The sequence below is a fragment of the Rhinichthys klamathensis genome, unplaced genomic scaffold (assembly GCF_029890125.1).
Source record: "Rhinichthys klamathensis goyatoka isolate OS25496 unplaced genomic scaffold, OSU_Roscu_1.1 h1tg000246l_1, whole genome shotgun sequence".
In the NCBI taxonomy this organism is placed as follows: domain Eukaryota; kingdom Metazoa; phylum Chordata; class Actinopteri; order Cypriniformes; family Leuciscidae; genus Rhinichthys; species Rhinichthys klamathensis.
Genome location: NW_026606768.1, coordinates 93879 through 112644, shown reverse-complemented (window position 1 = coordinate 112644; position 18766 = coordinate 93879). Strand labels below are relative to the sequence as shown.

At 37.7% G+C, this 18766-nt stretch overlaps 1 protein-coding gene across 1 annotated transcript in view; it reads left to right on the top strand.

The window, feature by feature from the left end:
* Positions 1-18766, top strand: part of atp2c1 (ATPase secretory pathway Ca2+ transporting 1) — a 52517-nt gene that overhangs the window by 22652 nt on the left and 11099 nt on the right. The window contains exons 3-16 of the mRNA XM_056266177.1: positions 484-600; positions 6981-7070; positions 7163-7198; positions 7390-7451; positions 8791-8899; positions 9356-9511; positions 10523-10591; positions 10686-10761; positions 10915-10981; positions 11093-11217; positions 12451-12548; positions 13987-14082; positions 14171-14260; positions 16750-16854. Coding sequence (XP_056122152.1) covers positions 484-600; positions 6981-7070; positions 7163-7198; positions 7390-7451; positions 8791-8899; positions 9356-9511; positions 10523-10591; positions 10686-10761; positions 10915-10981; positions 11093-11217; positions 12451-12548; positions 13987-14082; positions 14171-14260; positions 16750-16854 — 1296 coding nt within the window. The remainder of the gene's footprint in view (positions 1-483; positions 601-6980; positions 7071-7162; positions 7199-7389; positions 7452-8790; positions 8900-9355; positions 9512-10522; positions 10592-10685; positions 10762-10914; positions 10982-11092; positions 11218-12450; positions 12549-13986; positions 14083-14170; positions 14261-16749; positions 16855-18766) is intronic.

Genomic DNA, 18766 nt, shown 5'->3' with positions numbered 1-18766 from the left:
CTCTAGGAAGCACTTAAGCCATGAATAGTACGCCTTGGTTGTTACTATTTCAATAGAAAATAAAACAGGACATATTTTTCATTTGTGTGCCATCAGAAGTTTGTTTTAAAATAATACAAAGCGATCAGATTTGGTTGATCTCAGCAATATTTTGACCCCCATTCCTAATATTGCCCAGACAGCAGGTCTTTAGGTGCAGGGATCTAGCTTTTATGCTCTCTCATGTTCACAATGCAGTGCTCTGGTCTCAAGATCTTTCTCCACACAGGGAGCAGAGATGCATTGTGGGCGACTGCTGTCTAACAAGAGACTTACTAAAGCTCAAGTTCCAGGACACTGGCTTTATTAGTTGTTTCCATGGCTCCAGCATTCTTATTTGTTAGTGGTTAATGTCAGTTGTCATGGTTACACATCTGATATGTGTTATTTTGGGAAGGCTGCATTTTTCTGACTTAATTCCCTCCCTCTCTCTCCCTCTGTTAGGCTGACCTACAGTTCGGTCTCACCCAGGAGGAGGTTTCACGACGTCGAGTCTACCATGGATGGAACGAGTTTGACATCAGCGAAGATGAACCACTCTGGAAAAAATATATATCTCAGGTTGGGTGGCAAAAAAAAAAAAAAAAAAAAAAAAACCTTAACTTGCTGATACCAGAATTTATTTTATTTAGATACCACAACTAACACAATAACATAGTCCTTTAAGTTAAATTTCAATATAAATATTATCTAATTAATTTAAAACAATTATTTATAAACTCTTTACTTGAATAATTAAGTAATAAGTACAGAGTCAATATTAAAATTACGAAAAAATAAATCAATTAATTGCAATAAAATAAAAACAATTATGAACGAATTAATAAATGGCTCAAAAGCAAGATAAGAATCATTTGCTTGTGAATCAGACAACACATGTTGAGTTCAGACTGTAGAATATGACTTCCTTTGCTGTGGGGTTGAGACACAGAATCATAAAATTTTTATTTTTTCCCAGCCCTATTGGTCGTGAGTTTTCTTTAGACGTCAAAGAAAAATTATTGGCCCACACTATGTAAAAAAAAAAATGTCACTGTGAATTTTTGCACCCTGTTTGAAGGGCTCCATAAGCATTGTTTCTATTTGAAGTCTTGCAACAAAAAATAACACTATTGTGTGAATGCTTTAAAGCTGTAAAACGACCGGTTCATCCAGTTCTTTCTTCAAATAAAGAGATGACAGGTTGCTGTCCTCTGTAAAAAGATTTCAGTCCACCCTGTTCAGGAGGTTTGTGCTGATATGCTAAATATAGCATTATAACTGGGGGAGGAATTGTATTTTTTCCCACAGTCACCCGGGCCTTCTTCAGAGCTGGCACACTTTGTCGCCTTCATCCTTTTTGGCTTCCCCTGCAGTGCGATATTTTACACTCCCATTTCTTTAAAATGGCAAAGCATGTGTACATTTCTAACTGGAAAACTTGTAGGACAAATATGTCATGTCACGACTGTCAAGTGCGACGTGGTTCTTGCTGGTAATTGTTGCGTGAAAATGTATTGGCCTTTATTTCTCATTAGCGCTAATTTCTTTACTTCTTAATTACAATAGCGGCTTCTTGTCTTATTTAACACCTGTGATTACACTAATTTTCTGAAGACGCCAAAGCTCAGTTCCCAGTTTCACCTTTGTCTTACCTCTGCTTTTCACAGTAGAAAAGGCTGAGTCTGTGAACAAGGCTGTCTGAGGTATCACTGCGTCTCAGAGAGTCGTTTTAAGAGCAACAAGCTGTCATCCCTTTAATCTGTCACTTCACATTTGCTGTTTGCTTTGGGATGTGCCGACCTCCCTCGGTCTCTCTCTTTTCTGTTTTGTTTCCCCCCCCTGCCTTCTCTCTCTCTTCTAGGCACCATCCTCGTTTACTGCACCATGCTTCACAGACCAGAACGTATCAGACAGGGTTTTTCATTTTTCAGGCGCGACCACCACCACTGCTTTAAAACAATCTCCCATACTTCTTTCTTTTCCCCCCCGATTTATTCAAATTCTCAACGGCATTTTTATCACAGCGCCACCAGCCCTAAGCATAAAACCACGCCGTAAATCCTGATGTGTCACAGTAGACGTCAAAGGACTTTCAACAGACAGCAAAGTCAAACCCAGTTTGTTTTGCTTTCCTATGTGTAACCTGCCTGTTACTGTGGCTGTGGTTTGGTTTTAAAAAGTCTGCCGTATTGCTTGTTCAAAAGAAATGATGAGCTCATCTTGTGTGATGCTGTTAATTGCCGGTTATGCAGATGCGGCGATCTGCGGGTGTCAGATCCTGCCGTAGATTAAAGCTGCATTCTCTGTATGTGGCCAATCAAAGAAAGCAACCTACACTCCCATCGTTTTAATCTTCACTTTCTAGAGCTTTCCAGCATGTCATTAGTAATTTCTGGTGCCGTTGGTTATCAGGTGACCCTGGGGGTTTTGAAATAAACCAAATAACATACATTTCCTGTCTAAGCAGTGTCAGTCCACAGCAAGCATTGCATTAGACTAAAATGCACGTTTTAGTTAGCTGTTTTAACTGAAATTCAATTTTGCACTGACATATCTTAAAGTCCCCCTGTGGCGAAAACGTCTATGTGGTTTTTAAGACAAACAATGTACAAAATCATAAGTCAACACTAGGGGTGACCTCGAATAGTCGAAGATTCGATGCTTCGATAGCAGGAGCCTGATTCGACTACCAATCTCACGGCCGAATCTTCGCAGATGTGTTATTAAACGAGGATTATGTCATTTTGGCTATATGAGTGTGCTCAATGTCTGATTTCACATAGAACTACTGGTTTTCTGTCAATACCTTAATATACAGCCTATTATGATAATGCTGTCAATAAAAATGTGCAAAGAAAGAAGCTTTTAATAAATATTTTTTAACGTGCGTGCAGCGTGAATAAATCCAAACACCCCGTGACCGATTTAAGTTTCACTTTCGATCCGTGACCGACAGAGGAGCGTCTTGTCGGCAGGGATTTAAATCTTTTAAAAATGTCTGGGATAAGAAAATCTAAAGATGCACACCATCAGAAAGGATATTCTCCAAGGCTGGATTTAGCATCAGGAAAACCATGATCGCACTTCTGCCGGCCAACATTAACAGGTTGGTTTTCCTCGGGACGTTTTAAAACGCTTAAATGGCACTTTTACGTGCTTAATGTATGTAGGCCTACACAGTAGGCTACACACCTTAAGAAACCATTCTATGTGCAGATAAGCAGATGAACCCAGAATATGAACGCAACGCGTTTCTCCTATAGAAAGTCACGTAAAGCTTTTTCTTTAACGGTTTTCTATGGGAGGAAAATGCTTAACGTAGCCTATAATAAAATGCGTTGCGTTCATATTCTGGGCTCATCTGCTTTTCTGTAGGCTATATAATATGCTTTATTAATAAGGTGTGTACAGAATTTGATCTTTTAATATAACAGTTTTAGGACAAAGCCGTTAAGCGTTTTTCACGTTAAGCGTTTTAGAATGTATTTTATCCGCGTACACAATTTGAAAAGACTCAAACGGAACAGGCCGAGTGAAAGACTGGATTTTGTTTTTTCGATCAGGTATGGGTACAAGTGATTCAAAACATTTCAGCCGGTTCCAATTTGATTTTTGGATACTGTGAACACGTTTAGCTAAAAAGACTGCCGCTCCAGTTTAGCGTTTATTGTTGTTTCTGCAGTTAAAAAGACAAAGTTGACAATCCTGGCCATACTTTCGTTATTTTAATAATTTCTTTATTTTTATTTTATTAATTGATCACTCAGGGTGATCTAATTGAACTATTTGTGACTTGTGTTTTGAATATTTGTTCCCCTGCACTTTAGGCATTTTGCACACATTTGTTCTGCTTCTTGTGACTTGATTCTGACTTATTTCGTTTTGTATTTTTATTTATTATAAATGTATATTGTGTTCTTAATTGTTGATTGTTTTTCAGTGCATCGATGTTGCGCTGTAGGCCTACTTCATGCTCGTACAGGCAATTCAGCCGATTTAATTTGATTTGCATGTGAAATGCAAATCCTATCTGCAGTGTGGCCTTTCTGCAGTTATTTATGTTATTTCTTAGTTTTATTAATCCAAAATGTTTTTATACATTTTCTTCTATATCTTTGTGTGATGTTCTGTACATCGCGGCTTTAAAATGTTAAAGCCCCGCCCCCTCCCCAACACCACACACATGGTTCGACTATTAGTCAACTATAGGCAGGACTTGACGAATCTTGATTCGACTATGAAAATCCTTAGTCGGGGACACCCCTAGTCAACACTATTGCTGAGTATTTTCTCTTTAAAACGGCAGTTAAAAAAGTCTCAAAAACGCGCTTTGAAAACGCTGGTGTTTCTGACGTCACAAACTACCTTGTAACCAATCACATGACAACGTGTGATCGTCAACGAGTGGATCTCTGAGCTGCTGTGAATGAGTGGAGGCGGGGCATATACTAAACTGCATATACTAAAATAAAAGCTATTTTAAGGCATGAAGAGGAAACCATGTTTAAATATGTCATTTTGGTGAGCAAAGATGAGTCTTAAGAGATAAAATTATTGACTACGGGGACTTTAAAACATGTCAGTGCCATTGTTTTGTCTCAACTCTCAAGATGCACACCAGTAATGTTTTTTTCTAAGGCATGTTTATAAAAGCTACTTAAATGTCCTAATTAAACTAAGGCCTAATCCTGGCTTAGTCTAAGCCCTGTCTCTGAAACCAGGCCTTTTTTTTAGCCTTCTTCTGTAGACTATAAAACTGGTGTTTGTAGAACGAGAACTAATATATTTCTATACCCTGTCTATCATTTATGGTTTTTTTTGCATGACACATGTCTCTCCTAGGGCTGGGTGATGCAGATAAAAAATATACAAATATTATTCAGGTTTCTGATGATATTCAGTACATCTTAATATGTATTTGCTCAGTAAATTGAGTATAAACTAGTGCAATCCCTGTGCAAAATCAGTTTTTGTGTGTTTTTAGTAATTGTTGGTTTGGTATGTTTGAGTTGCTGAATAGCCTAGGCTACTATTACACAGGAGCCTAAACTCTGAGAAAACAATAACGTTAACCGCACCAGAATAAAATATAATATTCAGAATTAAACGGTGTAGCTGACTTACAGATTCAGTTAACATCCACAAATGAATAAGCGCGACGATTCAGGGAGCAGGGTACACAGTGAACTCTGAGAAAACGCTACGCTTGAGCAAACAGTTTGTGAAAAGGGTACTACAAATGATGGCCATGAATAAAATATAATATTCAGATATTTTTAAACCACAACCCTCTAATGTCAGAATGTTTTTTATACCACAACTTTCTAAACATCTTCAACGTGTGCTGCTTTTACTGAGATATGCGAATAACAGACACGCAGACAGATGTTTCTGTAATTTATAGATAGATGTATGTGTGTCTGTGTATATATTATATTTATATATACTGTATATTATACGTGTGTGTGTAGTGTATATTTTTTTTAATCGCGAATAATCGATTTGACAGTATGTATGTGCAAAATCAGTTTTTGTGTGTTTTTAGTAATTGTTGGTTTGGTGTGTCTGAGTGCTCATTGTTACAATTACACAGCAAAAGTTCAGTGACATTTTTATTTGTACATGGTTGAAAGCAAATACTGATACTGACATAATGACATACAATAAATATGGAAAATTGAACTACATATATAACGACTGACAACTAACTATTCCTGAATAACTACAATATTCAGAAGTAAACAGTGTAACTGACAGAGTGTTCATGTCAGAATGTTTATTTTTAAACCACAACCCTCTCTAATGTCAGAATGTTTATTTTTAAACCACAACTTCAATGTGTGCTTCTTTTACCGATATATTAACGATATCTTTTGCATTTCTAATCCAAACAACTTCAAACTCGGCACTGCACTTACTCGTGCCCGTAGCAAGACACCTGTCAAGTTTGAAATCCATCGGACTAACAGTTCGAGAGATATGCGATTAACAGACAGACACACAGACATACAGACATTTCTGTAATTTATAGATAGACTAGTACAATGCCCGTGCAAAATCTGTTTTTAGTAATTGTTGGTTTGGTATGTTTGAGTTGCTGAATAGCCTATGAGATAAACCCTCTCTAATGTCAGAATGTTTATTTTTAAACCACAAACCAGAAGGTTGGTGGTTCAATCCCTGGTTCCACCTGACCAAGTGTCGAGGTGTCCATGAGCAAGACACCTAACCCCAGCTGCTCCCGACGAGCTGGATGGCGCCTTGCATGGCTGACACCGCCGTCGGTGTATGAATGAGTGAGTGAATGGGTGAATGTGAGGCAAAATGTAAAGCGCTTTGGTGGCCATTGGGTCTGTGAAAGCGCTATATAAATACAGTCCATTTATAATATTTGAATAAGGGTGGAGATTTAAATTTACCACTACCTACCACTATTGCAAATCTGGGATTCAAAATATATTAATTTAAAGCGATTTCACATTTAAATTAGCAAATGATGAATTTTCACTTTTTTAAACACTAAAACATTTTTAAATATTTTTTTAGTGGTAATTAAATCCGTAACATTTTCACTAAAATGTTTATTTCAAAATAAGTAATTTACGTCAACCAATAGAAATACCCAACTCTTTTGGGATTTTTTCCAACTAAACTGAACTATTTTACAGCATAGAAAATGTTTTCTGTAGACCAATACTGCAAATCGTTTCGGGCTGTGGTCTCTTGCTGTCTGTAAAGATGCGTATGTACCTGTGGTATCTGAAAAAGCAGACTATATAACACAGAGGTCGATAATTGTTGCTGTCATGTATAGCTAACATTGATTATTCTACGTTCAACCCCTGAGGCGGATAAACTCAGACCTTCAACTTGAGATGTGGGATACAATGAATTCTGAGAAGCATTGCGCCCCCATGCAGTCTATTTTTCTGAATTTTTCTCTTTCTTTTGGTCTCCAGTTTAAAGACCCACTTATCCTGTTGCTGCTGGCGTCCGCTGTCATCAGCGTGTTGATGCGTCAGTTTGACGATGCCGTCAGTATCACCGTGGTAAGTTCCTGCTCACTCCCCTCTGTCAGACTTTTGATTTCCTTGAAGTACTTGATCAGTTTATCAACACTCTTGTGTCATTCTTTTTGCAGGCCATTATTATCGTTGTTACAGTTGCCTTTGTACAGGTAAATCCAACATACACTTATGACATTACCTCACTTGACATGCCTTCACTCATCTGAAGCTATAGACCTCAGAGCGTATGCAAATGTCAGAATACTTTTGAGATACTTTGGAAAAAGTCTATTTAATGAGGTGTAGTGAGAGTGTAAGTGTGGTGGACATTTACTGTCAGCTCTGTTCTGCTTCATTTCAGGAATACCGCTCAGAAAAATCACTGGAGGAACTAGGGAAACTTGTGCCTCCAGAATGCCATTGGTGAGCATTATCTACAGAATTCAAAAAGTGCTTTATCTTCCACAGCTTTAATAGATTATATGTCAAAAATAAGTGGCTATTAGAATTGGCTCAGGTTTAATAAATAAATGACACAAAATCAATCCTGCTTTTGGGAAAGTATTTACACTACTGTTCAATTGTTTTGAAGTAAGTCTCTTATGCTCACCAAAGCTGCATTGATTTGCTCGAAAATACAGTAGAACTGTAATATTGTGAAATAGTATTTCAATTTAAAATTTGTGATGGCAAAGCTGAATATTCATCAGCTATTATTTCAGTCATCAATGTCACATGATCCTTCAGAAATCATTCTAATATGCTGATTTGGTGCTCAAGAAAGATTTCTTATTATTATCATTGTTGAAAACAATTGTGCTTCTTAATATTTTTGAGGAAGCAGTGGTATGCTTTTTTCAGGCTCCAAATAAAAAGGTTAAAGTAGAGATCTTTTACCTTTGTTAAATCGTTATTGTCCATTTTGATCAATTTAATGCATCCTCACTGAGTATGCATTATCTCTAACTTTTGAACGGTAGTTTGTTTCATTTGAATAATTTCTGGAACAAAAGTCTTTTACTTTTGATGATGATTAGGAAACGCACACATTAGTCACACATTTTTACTATCAGATGACGATCCCACCAAATGTGCCTCAGTCCAGGGTCACTGTCTGTGAAACATATTTTATTGGACTGTGATCCTCTGAGAAAACAGTTTTTTATTCTACTGAAATCCTCAGTTCTTTTTAAAAAAATAAATCTTAAACATCTTATGTAGGTTTTTAGTTGTTTTATATATTATGTTAACCTGGATTTGACCTTAAAAATAGACTTAAAAAATAAGCTTCTTTTTTTTACTATTTAATATGTGAGGGTTATCTGTGGGTGAGGTCTTGATGTCTTAGGTGTATTTTCCAGAGCTTTACACCCACCAAATGCATAAAAGACAGCCTTTCAGACAACATATGGAGAGAGTGAGAACTGGAGGTGTAATTTCCACTTCAAACACACAAAGTCTCCTATTTGCACTTCAAAACTGGGCCGTGCCACAGTCTTAAGCCTTGTTGCGCACCACAATGTGTTATCCTCCTTTTATCTGCCACTCTTACATGATTCTGGCAACAAGCATTTTTTCATTGCCAAGACTGTTGGAACTACATTCACAAAAGTATATGACCTCCATCTAGTCCGTAGGGCACAAATCTCAAGGTCTGTCCACACGACTTCACTGGCCTAATTTCAAACCGTTTAACGCTCAATCCCTCTGACGCCCTCTCTATTTCTCTTTCCAACTCATCTCCTCTCTCCTTGTACTCCAGTGTTCGAGAAGGACGTCTGGAGCATCTTCTGGCTCGAGAGCTTGTACCCGGAGACACCGTCTGTCTATCAGTCGGCGAGAGAGTCCCGGCTGACCTGCGTCTTTTCGAGGTGTGAAATGAATATATATATATATATATATATACTTGTCTCTTTCTCCTCTTCCATGTGTCTCTTTTATGCACAATATTCTATTATGAATTATAATTTGGTCATATTCTGATTATATAAACTCCAATTATTTATTATTGCCATAAACGGATTAAGCCAATACTACAGTTTCTAGAGACACTTAATTCAGAATATTCACTGTAACAGAATGTCCAAACAAAGTTAATTTTGTGTTATAATAAATGATGGCTTATCCAGAATTGGACTTAATTGGAAAGTGATGCACATGTAAACTATTACTGTTACACTGTTGCAGTCAAAAACATGCCAGACAAATATGTGCTTTGCGGCTTTCTGAATTGCACATTCAAATGGCAGTTAGTGGTGGAAATTCTTGTGCTTGAAATGGCAGCAATATTCTAATGGCCTGTTAGTGAAGCTGAACCTTCCCTGCAGGCATTGGATCTGACAGTTGATGAGTCCAGTTTGACAGGAGAGACCACCCCCTGCACGAAGACCTCTGCCCCTCAGCCGTCTGCCGCCAATGGCGATATCACGTCCCGCAGTAACATTGCCTTCATGGGTACGCTGGTGCGCTGTGGGAAGGCCAAGGTACAGTTACATCTAGACCTGAACTGAATCTACCCCTCCACAGAAGTCCTCAGAGAACTCATAATTCAAGCTGCCTTCATTAATAAAATTATACATATCCCCCACTGCTTGCATGTTTTTGTTTTTCTTCAGTATAATTGCATTTTGAAAGAGTAAATGTTTTAATAAGGTGAAATTTTGCTGGTGCACTGTGGGATGGTTAAGGTACTGTTACATCTTTGTAATTGCTTTTCGATGCATCGGACCACAAGGTACCTGTCAAAAGTTTGAATACATTATAATTTTTAAGCAGCAAAAAACATTAATAATAATAATAATAAATGTTTCTTGAGCAGCAAATCAGCATATTAGAATGATTGACACTGAAGACTGGAGTAATGATGCTGACAATTCAGCTTTGTCATCTCAGGAATAAATTGCATTTTTAAATGTATTAAAATAGAAAACAATTACTTTAAATTGTAATGATATTTTACAATATTACTGTTTTTACTGTATTTTTGATTAAATAAATGCAGCCTTGGTGAACATAAGAGACTTCTTTCAAAAACATTAAAAATTATAATGTTTCCAAACTTTTGACAAGTACTGCACCACCAATAATAACACCATAACTGTTTGCAAAATGTAAAAAAAATGCCCCTTTTAAACATGTTTGTTTATAGTTTATAGTGTGTGAAAAGTTTTGAAGTTCAGTCAAGTCACACAGTTATTGTTCTCCTGAACGTTAATTGTTGATGTCCAAGTACTCAGATATTCACTTAATTATTGTTTTGTATTTTTTTTAGTGGAATAAAAATAAATATTGAATCATTGTTTATTTTATTGTATTAAATAGTGTTTGTTTATTTATTTATTTGGTTATTTATCCATTCTTCAGATTTCCCCACATAATTAGAAAATGTGAAAAAAGTATAAAGATTCTATGTGAGACTAGACGTTTTTCTTTTTTTCATTGAATAAGATGTATCATTTGCACACATTTTTAATAATTTTGCTTTTAAATTATAGGGCATTGTCATAGGCACTGGAGAAAATTCTGAATTTGGTGAAGTTTTTAAGATGATGCAAGCAGAGGAGGTAATCAAGCATAAACCAGAGAGATTGATGCTCTAAAAAACACATTTGCTTCATATTTAAATGTTTTCTTTCTTTCTTTTTGCTTTTTAAACAGGCTCCTAAAACCCCATTACAGAAAAGCATGGATTTGCTGGGAAAACAGCTCTCCCTTTATTCCTTTGGGATAATCGGTAGACATCTTGTTAAGATTGTCCAATTAACATTCATTGCACTTTCATGAGCTAGTGATACATAACATCTCATTAAATATGCAAACCCTAATTTCTGTTCTGTCATACCTGCCTCCGCTCTCTGTGATGGCACTAATATATTTCCATTTTCAGGGGTGATCATGATGGTCGGATGGCTTCAGGGGAAGAATATTCTAGACATGTTCACCATAGGCGTCAGGTATGTCCTAATTAGCCTAGCACAGAGACGGATGTTCCCAAGAGGCATGTGACTTGATGTGTAGTGCAGGTTTCAGTCTTTTAAGTGTTGCATCATTGCTCTTCTCTTCAGCCTGGCCGTGGCAGCTATCCCAGAAGGCCTCCCCATCGTGGTGACGGTGACTTTGGCACTGGGAGTGATGAGGATGGTGAAGAAACGAGCGATCATTAAAAAATTGCCCATAGTGGAGACTCTGGGTATGTTCTACATTGTGACGTAAACCAGTGGTTTTGGTTCATGACCCAGATTTTGCTTTGGACATCATGTGGTGACCCAATAGATTACAAAAATTGTTTATCATGCAAAAAGTTTTATTGGTTTCTCTCTCAAAGCACATTGTAGTGGGCAGTAGTCATTCCAAGTATGAGGGCATGACACGCAAACCTACCTATGTTGGTATCTGGCTAGAATTAATTAAGTCACAATGAATTTTTAGCAAAATACCATTGAATTTATTTTCCTGCTATCTGCAAAGGGTTGGGAATGTTCACAAAACACTGATCAATTGAATTAAAGGACACGCTGTAAATGATCTGTACTCTATTGTCAATGGAACTCTCATCTAATGTTCTGACAAAGTCCTTGTGTCAGGAAGTTCCTTCCTGTTGGCCAGCTCACAGAAGAACAAAAAGTCACTTTGTGGGCTGACTGATTCTCATGACTGATGATTATGTAAGGCCACAGAGGGGAGAAACCACCAGAGTCAGACGACCAGCCACACTCACACTGAACATGCACTAATATAAAGCGGAGTAAACACATTATTGCAAATTGCTCTTGTGGGTGTCAGTAACATTTTCAAGAAATGTTTATTGCTTTGCTTAGAACCATTTTCAATCATGTGATGAACATAATGGCTTTTTACTAATAATGAAACAACGCTTTTGTCAAGTAGCACTTAAAGATGTGCTATATTGTGGACATAGTCAGGACCAGGATTGTTTGGTGCAGCGTGCAGAGTAGTTTATCTCCAAAACTATATTTGATTGTAAGTTTGGGCTGAACTAATTGCAGATGGTAAAACAGGAATACTTAGTGTCTAGGAGTATAGAAAAGTTATTGGATCGACCAATATTGAATTATTTGACATTATTATTTCTTTTTTAATAAAACAAAAATATTGAATTTATTTATATAAATAAAAGTTATACAATTTTCAACTCAAATTTTATTACATGAGCCATTTCCCATTTGTAAAGCTGTTACCACTTAAGGCCATACATTCATATTTTACTATAGGGGTGTTGTCACTCCACACAAATGTTGTTTGTGTTAATATGTGAAAATATCATTGTGTAGGTGTCTTGGACAGTATTTTTCAATCGTTTTAATACTTGGTCTCATTTGCATTTTCTCTTGCACTGATTTCATGGAAATCAGAATATCTTTATTGTCTGTATTAAACTGAGAAACCTCCCTCTCCTCTCCAGGCTGCTGTAATGTGATCTGCTCAGATAAGACAGGCACTCTCACTAAAAATGAGATGACAGTTACTCACCTGTTCAGCTCTGATGGACAGCATGCTGAGGTAAGAGCCTTGAAACTTTCAGGAGGGTAAAATTACACTACATGACCAAAGAATGTGGACACCAAACACTAAAGCCATATGTAATTTTAATTGGTAGTTAGTCCGTCCTTATAGCTCCCATTTAGGAAGATTTTCCACCCCACATTGGAAAATAAATGCAGCGATTTGCTCTCAAAACTGATGATGTCTGTTACCAAAGTGGCTGGCTGGCCACACAAGGATTGGTTCAATTTGAAAGAATAACTAGTGCAAGTCTTAGGAACATCAGTTAGAATGAGTATTTAATATATATTTACACTACAGTTCAAAAGTTTGGGGTCAGTTTTTTTTTTATTAAATTAATACTTTTAATCAGCAAACACTTAAATTGATCAAAAGTGACAGTAAATACGTTTGTAATATTACTAAACATTTATGTTTCTGCAATGTTTTTCTTTTGAACTTTCAATTAATGAAATTTATCAGTGTCCACAAAATTAAGCAGCACTAGTGTTTTCAAAATTTATAATTGGAAAGCATTAAATCATTTAATCAGAATGATCTCTGAAGAATCATGTGACTTTGAAGACCTCAGTAATGGGTGCTGAAAATGATTTAATTACAATAAATTACAATCTAAAATATATTAACAGAAAACAGCTTTTTAAAGTTGTGATAATAATTCACAATGTTACTGCTTTTGCTGTATTTTTGATCAAATAATTGTAGCCTTGGTGAGCATAAGAGACTTCTTTCAAAAAGTTTACAAAAATTCCAAACTTTGAACGGGACAATAAATTGTATTGTTGTGCCTTGCTCTGTTAGGTCTTGTTTTTCCTAAAGCCATTACCACATTAGAAATATGCAATCTGAAGTGTTAATGCTGCAGTGTTTCATCAGCCCTATGGATCTGAAGAGAAGCCTCTGGTTTTCTCTCCCAGGAACAGAAACAGTGTGTCAGATGCCTGATGGCATCAGTGTATAGTCCTGAATTCATTGCTGTGCTATCGGCGTGCTCTAATAAATCTTCAAAGCAGTCGGCTGAGGAGTAGATTGAGTCTCTCACTTTTTAAACTTACTAGGTCGCTTCTCCCAGGTCTATTACATCATGCTTTTTTATTCCACATCCCTCTGGGCTTCAAACAGAGCACTGTCAAAAGACTGCTAAAAGTCATCTATCGTCTCTGTTCGAGCTTTGTGTGACAGTGCATTTGCGTGTATGTTAAAGTTTCAAGTCTTTCCTCAAAATGTAATAACTTCCTTGGAAAGAATGTTTCATGATTCCTTCAGTTTCTTCTAAAAATAAAGTCTCATATCTCTATAAATCTCAATTCGACATAGTCCCATCCTACTTTTTTTTTTTCTTGTTTCACTTATAAATGCCTTACTATAGGTTGTGAACATGGTTTCATGTTGACTTTAAGGTGTTAAGATGTTTCTTAACTGATTTCTTTTACAGGTCACTGGCGTCGGGTACAACAATTCTGGCGAGGTATTGCTGGATGGAGAGGTGGTGCATGGTTTCTCCAACACCTCCATTAGCAAGATTGTGGAGGTGAGGTTAAGAGGTAAATATTATGAAAAGCAGAGCTTTTTGGATACTATAATGTGACACATTTCGTTTGGTGTCTGAAATCCTGTAGGCTGGCTGTGTGTGCAATGATGCCTTGATTAGGAGCAACACCCTAATGGGCCGCCCTACCGAAGGCGCCCTCATCGCCCTGGCTATGAAGGTACAGTATGTTGCGTCCTGCATGATATTCTAATAATTATTGTTCTTTTGTGATATCACCAGGGCTTTAAGTGGCCCAAAAGAGGTGGCGGTACTCTTATTTATTTATTTTTTGCTGACTCCCCTCCTCCCCTGAGGTAACAACAACTATATTGAAGGGGTTTTATATAAACAGCAGTCAACAGACGACCTTATACAAAATAATAAATCCTTTTATTAGTTTGTGGATTTGCTTTAGCTAGAAAGAGCTACTGAACATAAATAAAATGTGCAAAATGGTATTGAAAAAATACCCTTAGAAAGAGCTACAGTAGAAAGAGCTACTGAACATAAAAAAAATGTACAAAATGTGGATATGAATCCAACTGGAAAAACTTGTGAAAAGATATATTTTGATTAGTCAAATAGCAAATAGCATATAGTGCAGCTCTTTAGCCATCTAGTGGTTAAAGTGATTTTTATTTTATTTTAAAACTGCATTTTCCAAAAAATGGCCAAAAATTTTACATTAAAACCATGTAAAATTATCCATGTTCTCTCCATGAATGAAAGTTAAAAATCTGTGTCTTTTATAAAGTGAATTTGACATAAAATGCTGTTTTTTTTGTTGTAAAAAGCCTATTTAAATAAATATTTATTTATTTATTTATTTATAGAAATTTAAAAGATATCATAAATCCTCCAAAAACGGCACACATGTTGAGTAAAAACATTAATAAACAGAGTAAAATTACATTTGTAAAAAAAAAAAAAAAAAAACTTATATTCTGTTACAAAATTAAATGTTATTGTCTGGGGTATAATAGAGCATCACAGTCCCGCCCACAGCCCGAGAGAGCTTCGGTGCCGGAAGTAAATTTCCCATTCATTTCTCCCATTGACGTTTTGGAAAAACCGTATCTAAAGAGTTTTAGAGCATGTCTGAGGATAACCAGCTACGGCTGAACTCATAAGCATACAACATATAATTTCGAGTGAAAAAACTAAGAGAAAATCCAAATAAAATCAAAGGTACAAGACTGTTTACATATTTTCATTTCCGAGCGAAGGAACTACTCATCCCATAAACCACCGCGCCTCACTGAAGTCGACTGAAGCCACAACCGCGAAAGATTTTGAGCGACTTCCAAATCTGACGACGGCCACGCAAACTTTTTCCTCCAGTGAATTTCATATAGTGAATGTGCAGGGAAACTCCTTTTCTGATTTAATGAAGCTTATATGTAAAACACATTGAGCATCTGGCTCGCTCATAGGCTGTACTGCGGCAACTGCACATCCAATGGCGCGTGCGACCAATGAGCTAGCCCTACGTCATTACACGATCTTCAGTCTTCACGGACCTTCGCGGGGTTTAACCAAACAGTTACGCACTGTGATGCTCTATTTGTATTTTAACCGAGCAGCTAACACTGACAGCGGCAAAAGCGACGCATGCGCTTTTCACTTGTAAAACTCAAGGGTGTATGGGTAATGTAGTCTCTGGTCTCGGTGGGACGAATTAGGAGGCATGCATTGTGAAGGGAGCTCTGAAAAGCGGCAGCGCAGCCAAAGGATTAAAACAGATGTGCAAATGAGCGTACCGGTACGCTAAAAGCACGTTCTGGGCGCACGGAGAGGTGGCGGTACGCTCAAGAGCTATATTTGGAAGTGGCGGTACTGAGTACCGGTGCGTACCGGCCCACTTAAAGCACTGGATATCACATGCAACTATATCATAACTAAACCCAAACAGTATGGTTGGACGTGCCTGTGTTGGCTCTTCCCACCTGTTCAAACATGAGGCAACAGCCTGTGGCAATAATGCCTGCCTGATACTGTCTGTCACCTCGTGTCACCTTATTTTGGCAAACAGAGAGTGTTTGAATCTGTTCTTCTCACTCATGCTAATTAAGATGAGCAGACATGCTTTCACACCCCATAGAACAGGTTGCTGTGGCAACAGCATCTCCCTTGAGGGTCCCAGTTGTGTTAACGTCTGGTACATTAATAATATTGTTTTCACCACAGGGACATTTACTTGGGGTTTAAACTGAGAGAATTGTGATTCAAATACAAGGATAAAAAGAACTAGATTTTTACGGTTTTCTTGTCTGCGCAAAACTCAAAGCCACAATTTTAGGGTGTTCTTGATCAGGCCCTTAACTATAAGAATTGCACAGGGGCCAGTGTGAAAGAGTTTCAGACTTTTCACTTGCTGTATTGGGCACTACAATGCTTATTTTTTTTATGTTTGAACAGTCTTTTTGTTGAGGCATCTTTGCTTCAATTTTCCACATTAGCGGCAAAGACCTTGTCTCGTATTATCTGACCTTGCCTTTCTTTTATATTCTGATTTTGTATCTAGCCACTCTGTTTTATCAGAGTTTTTCATGGAACCGGAACTGATCTGTCTCTTTGAGATTAGATTGGATTTTCTATATCTTTCTTTAAGGATTCAAGTGAGCTGAGTATGTAACCACATGTCTATTTATTTTCTGTTGTTTATAGATGGGTTTGGAGGGACTGCAGCAGGAGTTTGTGCGGTTGGAAGAGATTCCCTTCTCCTCAGAGCAGAAGTGGATGGCAGTCCGCGTCGTCCATCGCACTCAGCAAGTAAGCTGTGCCACATGGCATAAAGAACTTTGTAAACTTGGAGTAGATAGTGGAAGGTAATTGGAGCTGAAAATTCCTTGGCAATATCACAATAGTGCACGTTGAAATTTACATTCACTTTGCCGATCCTATTGATTTACTTGCATTAAACAAACATGTCTTGAAATGGATGGACAGTGCCCAAATGTTTTTCCACTTGGCTGGCTATTTATTATTATTCTCACGCTGAGACTGAGCGCTCTTAAAGTACTCTCTGGAAATCTTAAGATCCAATCTGTGTGGCCAGCTTCATGCAGTTTATGGAAGTCAGGATGCACAACTGTTTATCAGTCCACCGGGAAACAAGTGCGTTTAGGTACCAGGCTGCTGCATAAGAACAACTATTTGCTAGATTCACTGCTTTGTTTTCTGTGTTATGCCTTGGAAATAATCTGTAACAAAGACTTTATGTACACAAAGACTGTGCGCTCACATTAAATTTTCCCACCATAAGGAATAAGTCCCCCCTTCTATATAAAAGAGCCAATTGACGATTGGTAAAGTCATCACATCACCTCAGCTGCTGTTAGAAGCTCCGGTTGCTATTCTGAGATGCTTGCTTAGAGGAATACTCCACCGTTTTTTCATATTAAACTATGTTATTCCCTTAAAGGGATAGTTCGGCCAAAAATGATATTTAACACATGCATTACTCACCCTCAAGCCGTTCGAGATGCATATGTCAATCTTGTTTCAGACGAACACATTTTCAGTTATTTTAGAAAATGTCTTAGACCCTTCAGTGGATATAATGTGAAGCAATGGGGTCCACCTCCTTCAAGTCCCAAAATGTGCATACATCCTTCAAAAAAGTAATCCATCCGGCTCCAGGGGGATAAACGAAGGCCTTCTGAGGGTAATCCGTGCGGTTTTGTCGTAGAAATATACATATTTAAAACTTTATAAATGAAAATATCTGACTTCCGGCAACGATCGACACGCGTTCACGGGTGATGGAAGTTGGCGTACGAGGTAGGACGTAGCGTAGGAACCGTCGTGACGTAGAACGAACGCGCCTGCGCAGCCAGAGAGCAGAGCAAAACAACGTCTACGTCACGACGGTTCCTACGCTACGTCCTACCTCGTACGCCGACTTCCATCACCCGTGAACGCGCGTCGATCGTTGCCGGAAGTCAGATATTTTCATTTATAAAGTTTTAAATATGTATATTTTTACGACAAAACCGCACGGATTACCCTCAGAAGGCCTTCGTTTATCCCCCTGGAGCCGGATGGATTACTTTTGTGAAGGTAGTATGCACATTTTGGGACTTGAAGGAGGTGGACCCCATTGCTTCACATTATATCCACTGAAGGGTCTAAGAAATTTTCTAAAATAACTGAAAATGTGTTCGTCTGAAACAAGATTGACATATGCATCTCGAACGGCTTGAGGGTGAGTAATGCATGTGTTAAATATCATTTTTGGCCGAACTATCCCTTTAACTAAGACGAGTTGATACATACCTCTGCGCATATATATCTATGGACTCGGCGCAGTAATATCATCACTCCGGAGAGGGGGAGAGGATTTTTCACGAGTGATGATATTACTGCGCTGAGTCAAAGTGCTCCCAAGCACTTGCTATGGTATTCCGCTATACATTATAGTTATCCACTTTACACGCTTAGAAAAGCGCAACGTTTTATTTTGTCACCATTCTTGGTCGAGTTACACTACTCGTGTAACTGTATTTAAATAGGGAAAACGTGAAGGTGTTTGCTCGCTTCTCTGCTTGTCTCCAAATGAATGAACTGGGCTTAGCTAAGTGATATCAGAGTTTCGCCGCAAGACAGAGCGATTTAGTGCACGCACTGAGACGAGAGAGGTATGTATCAACTCGTCTTAGTTTAGGGAATAACATAGTTTAAT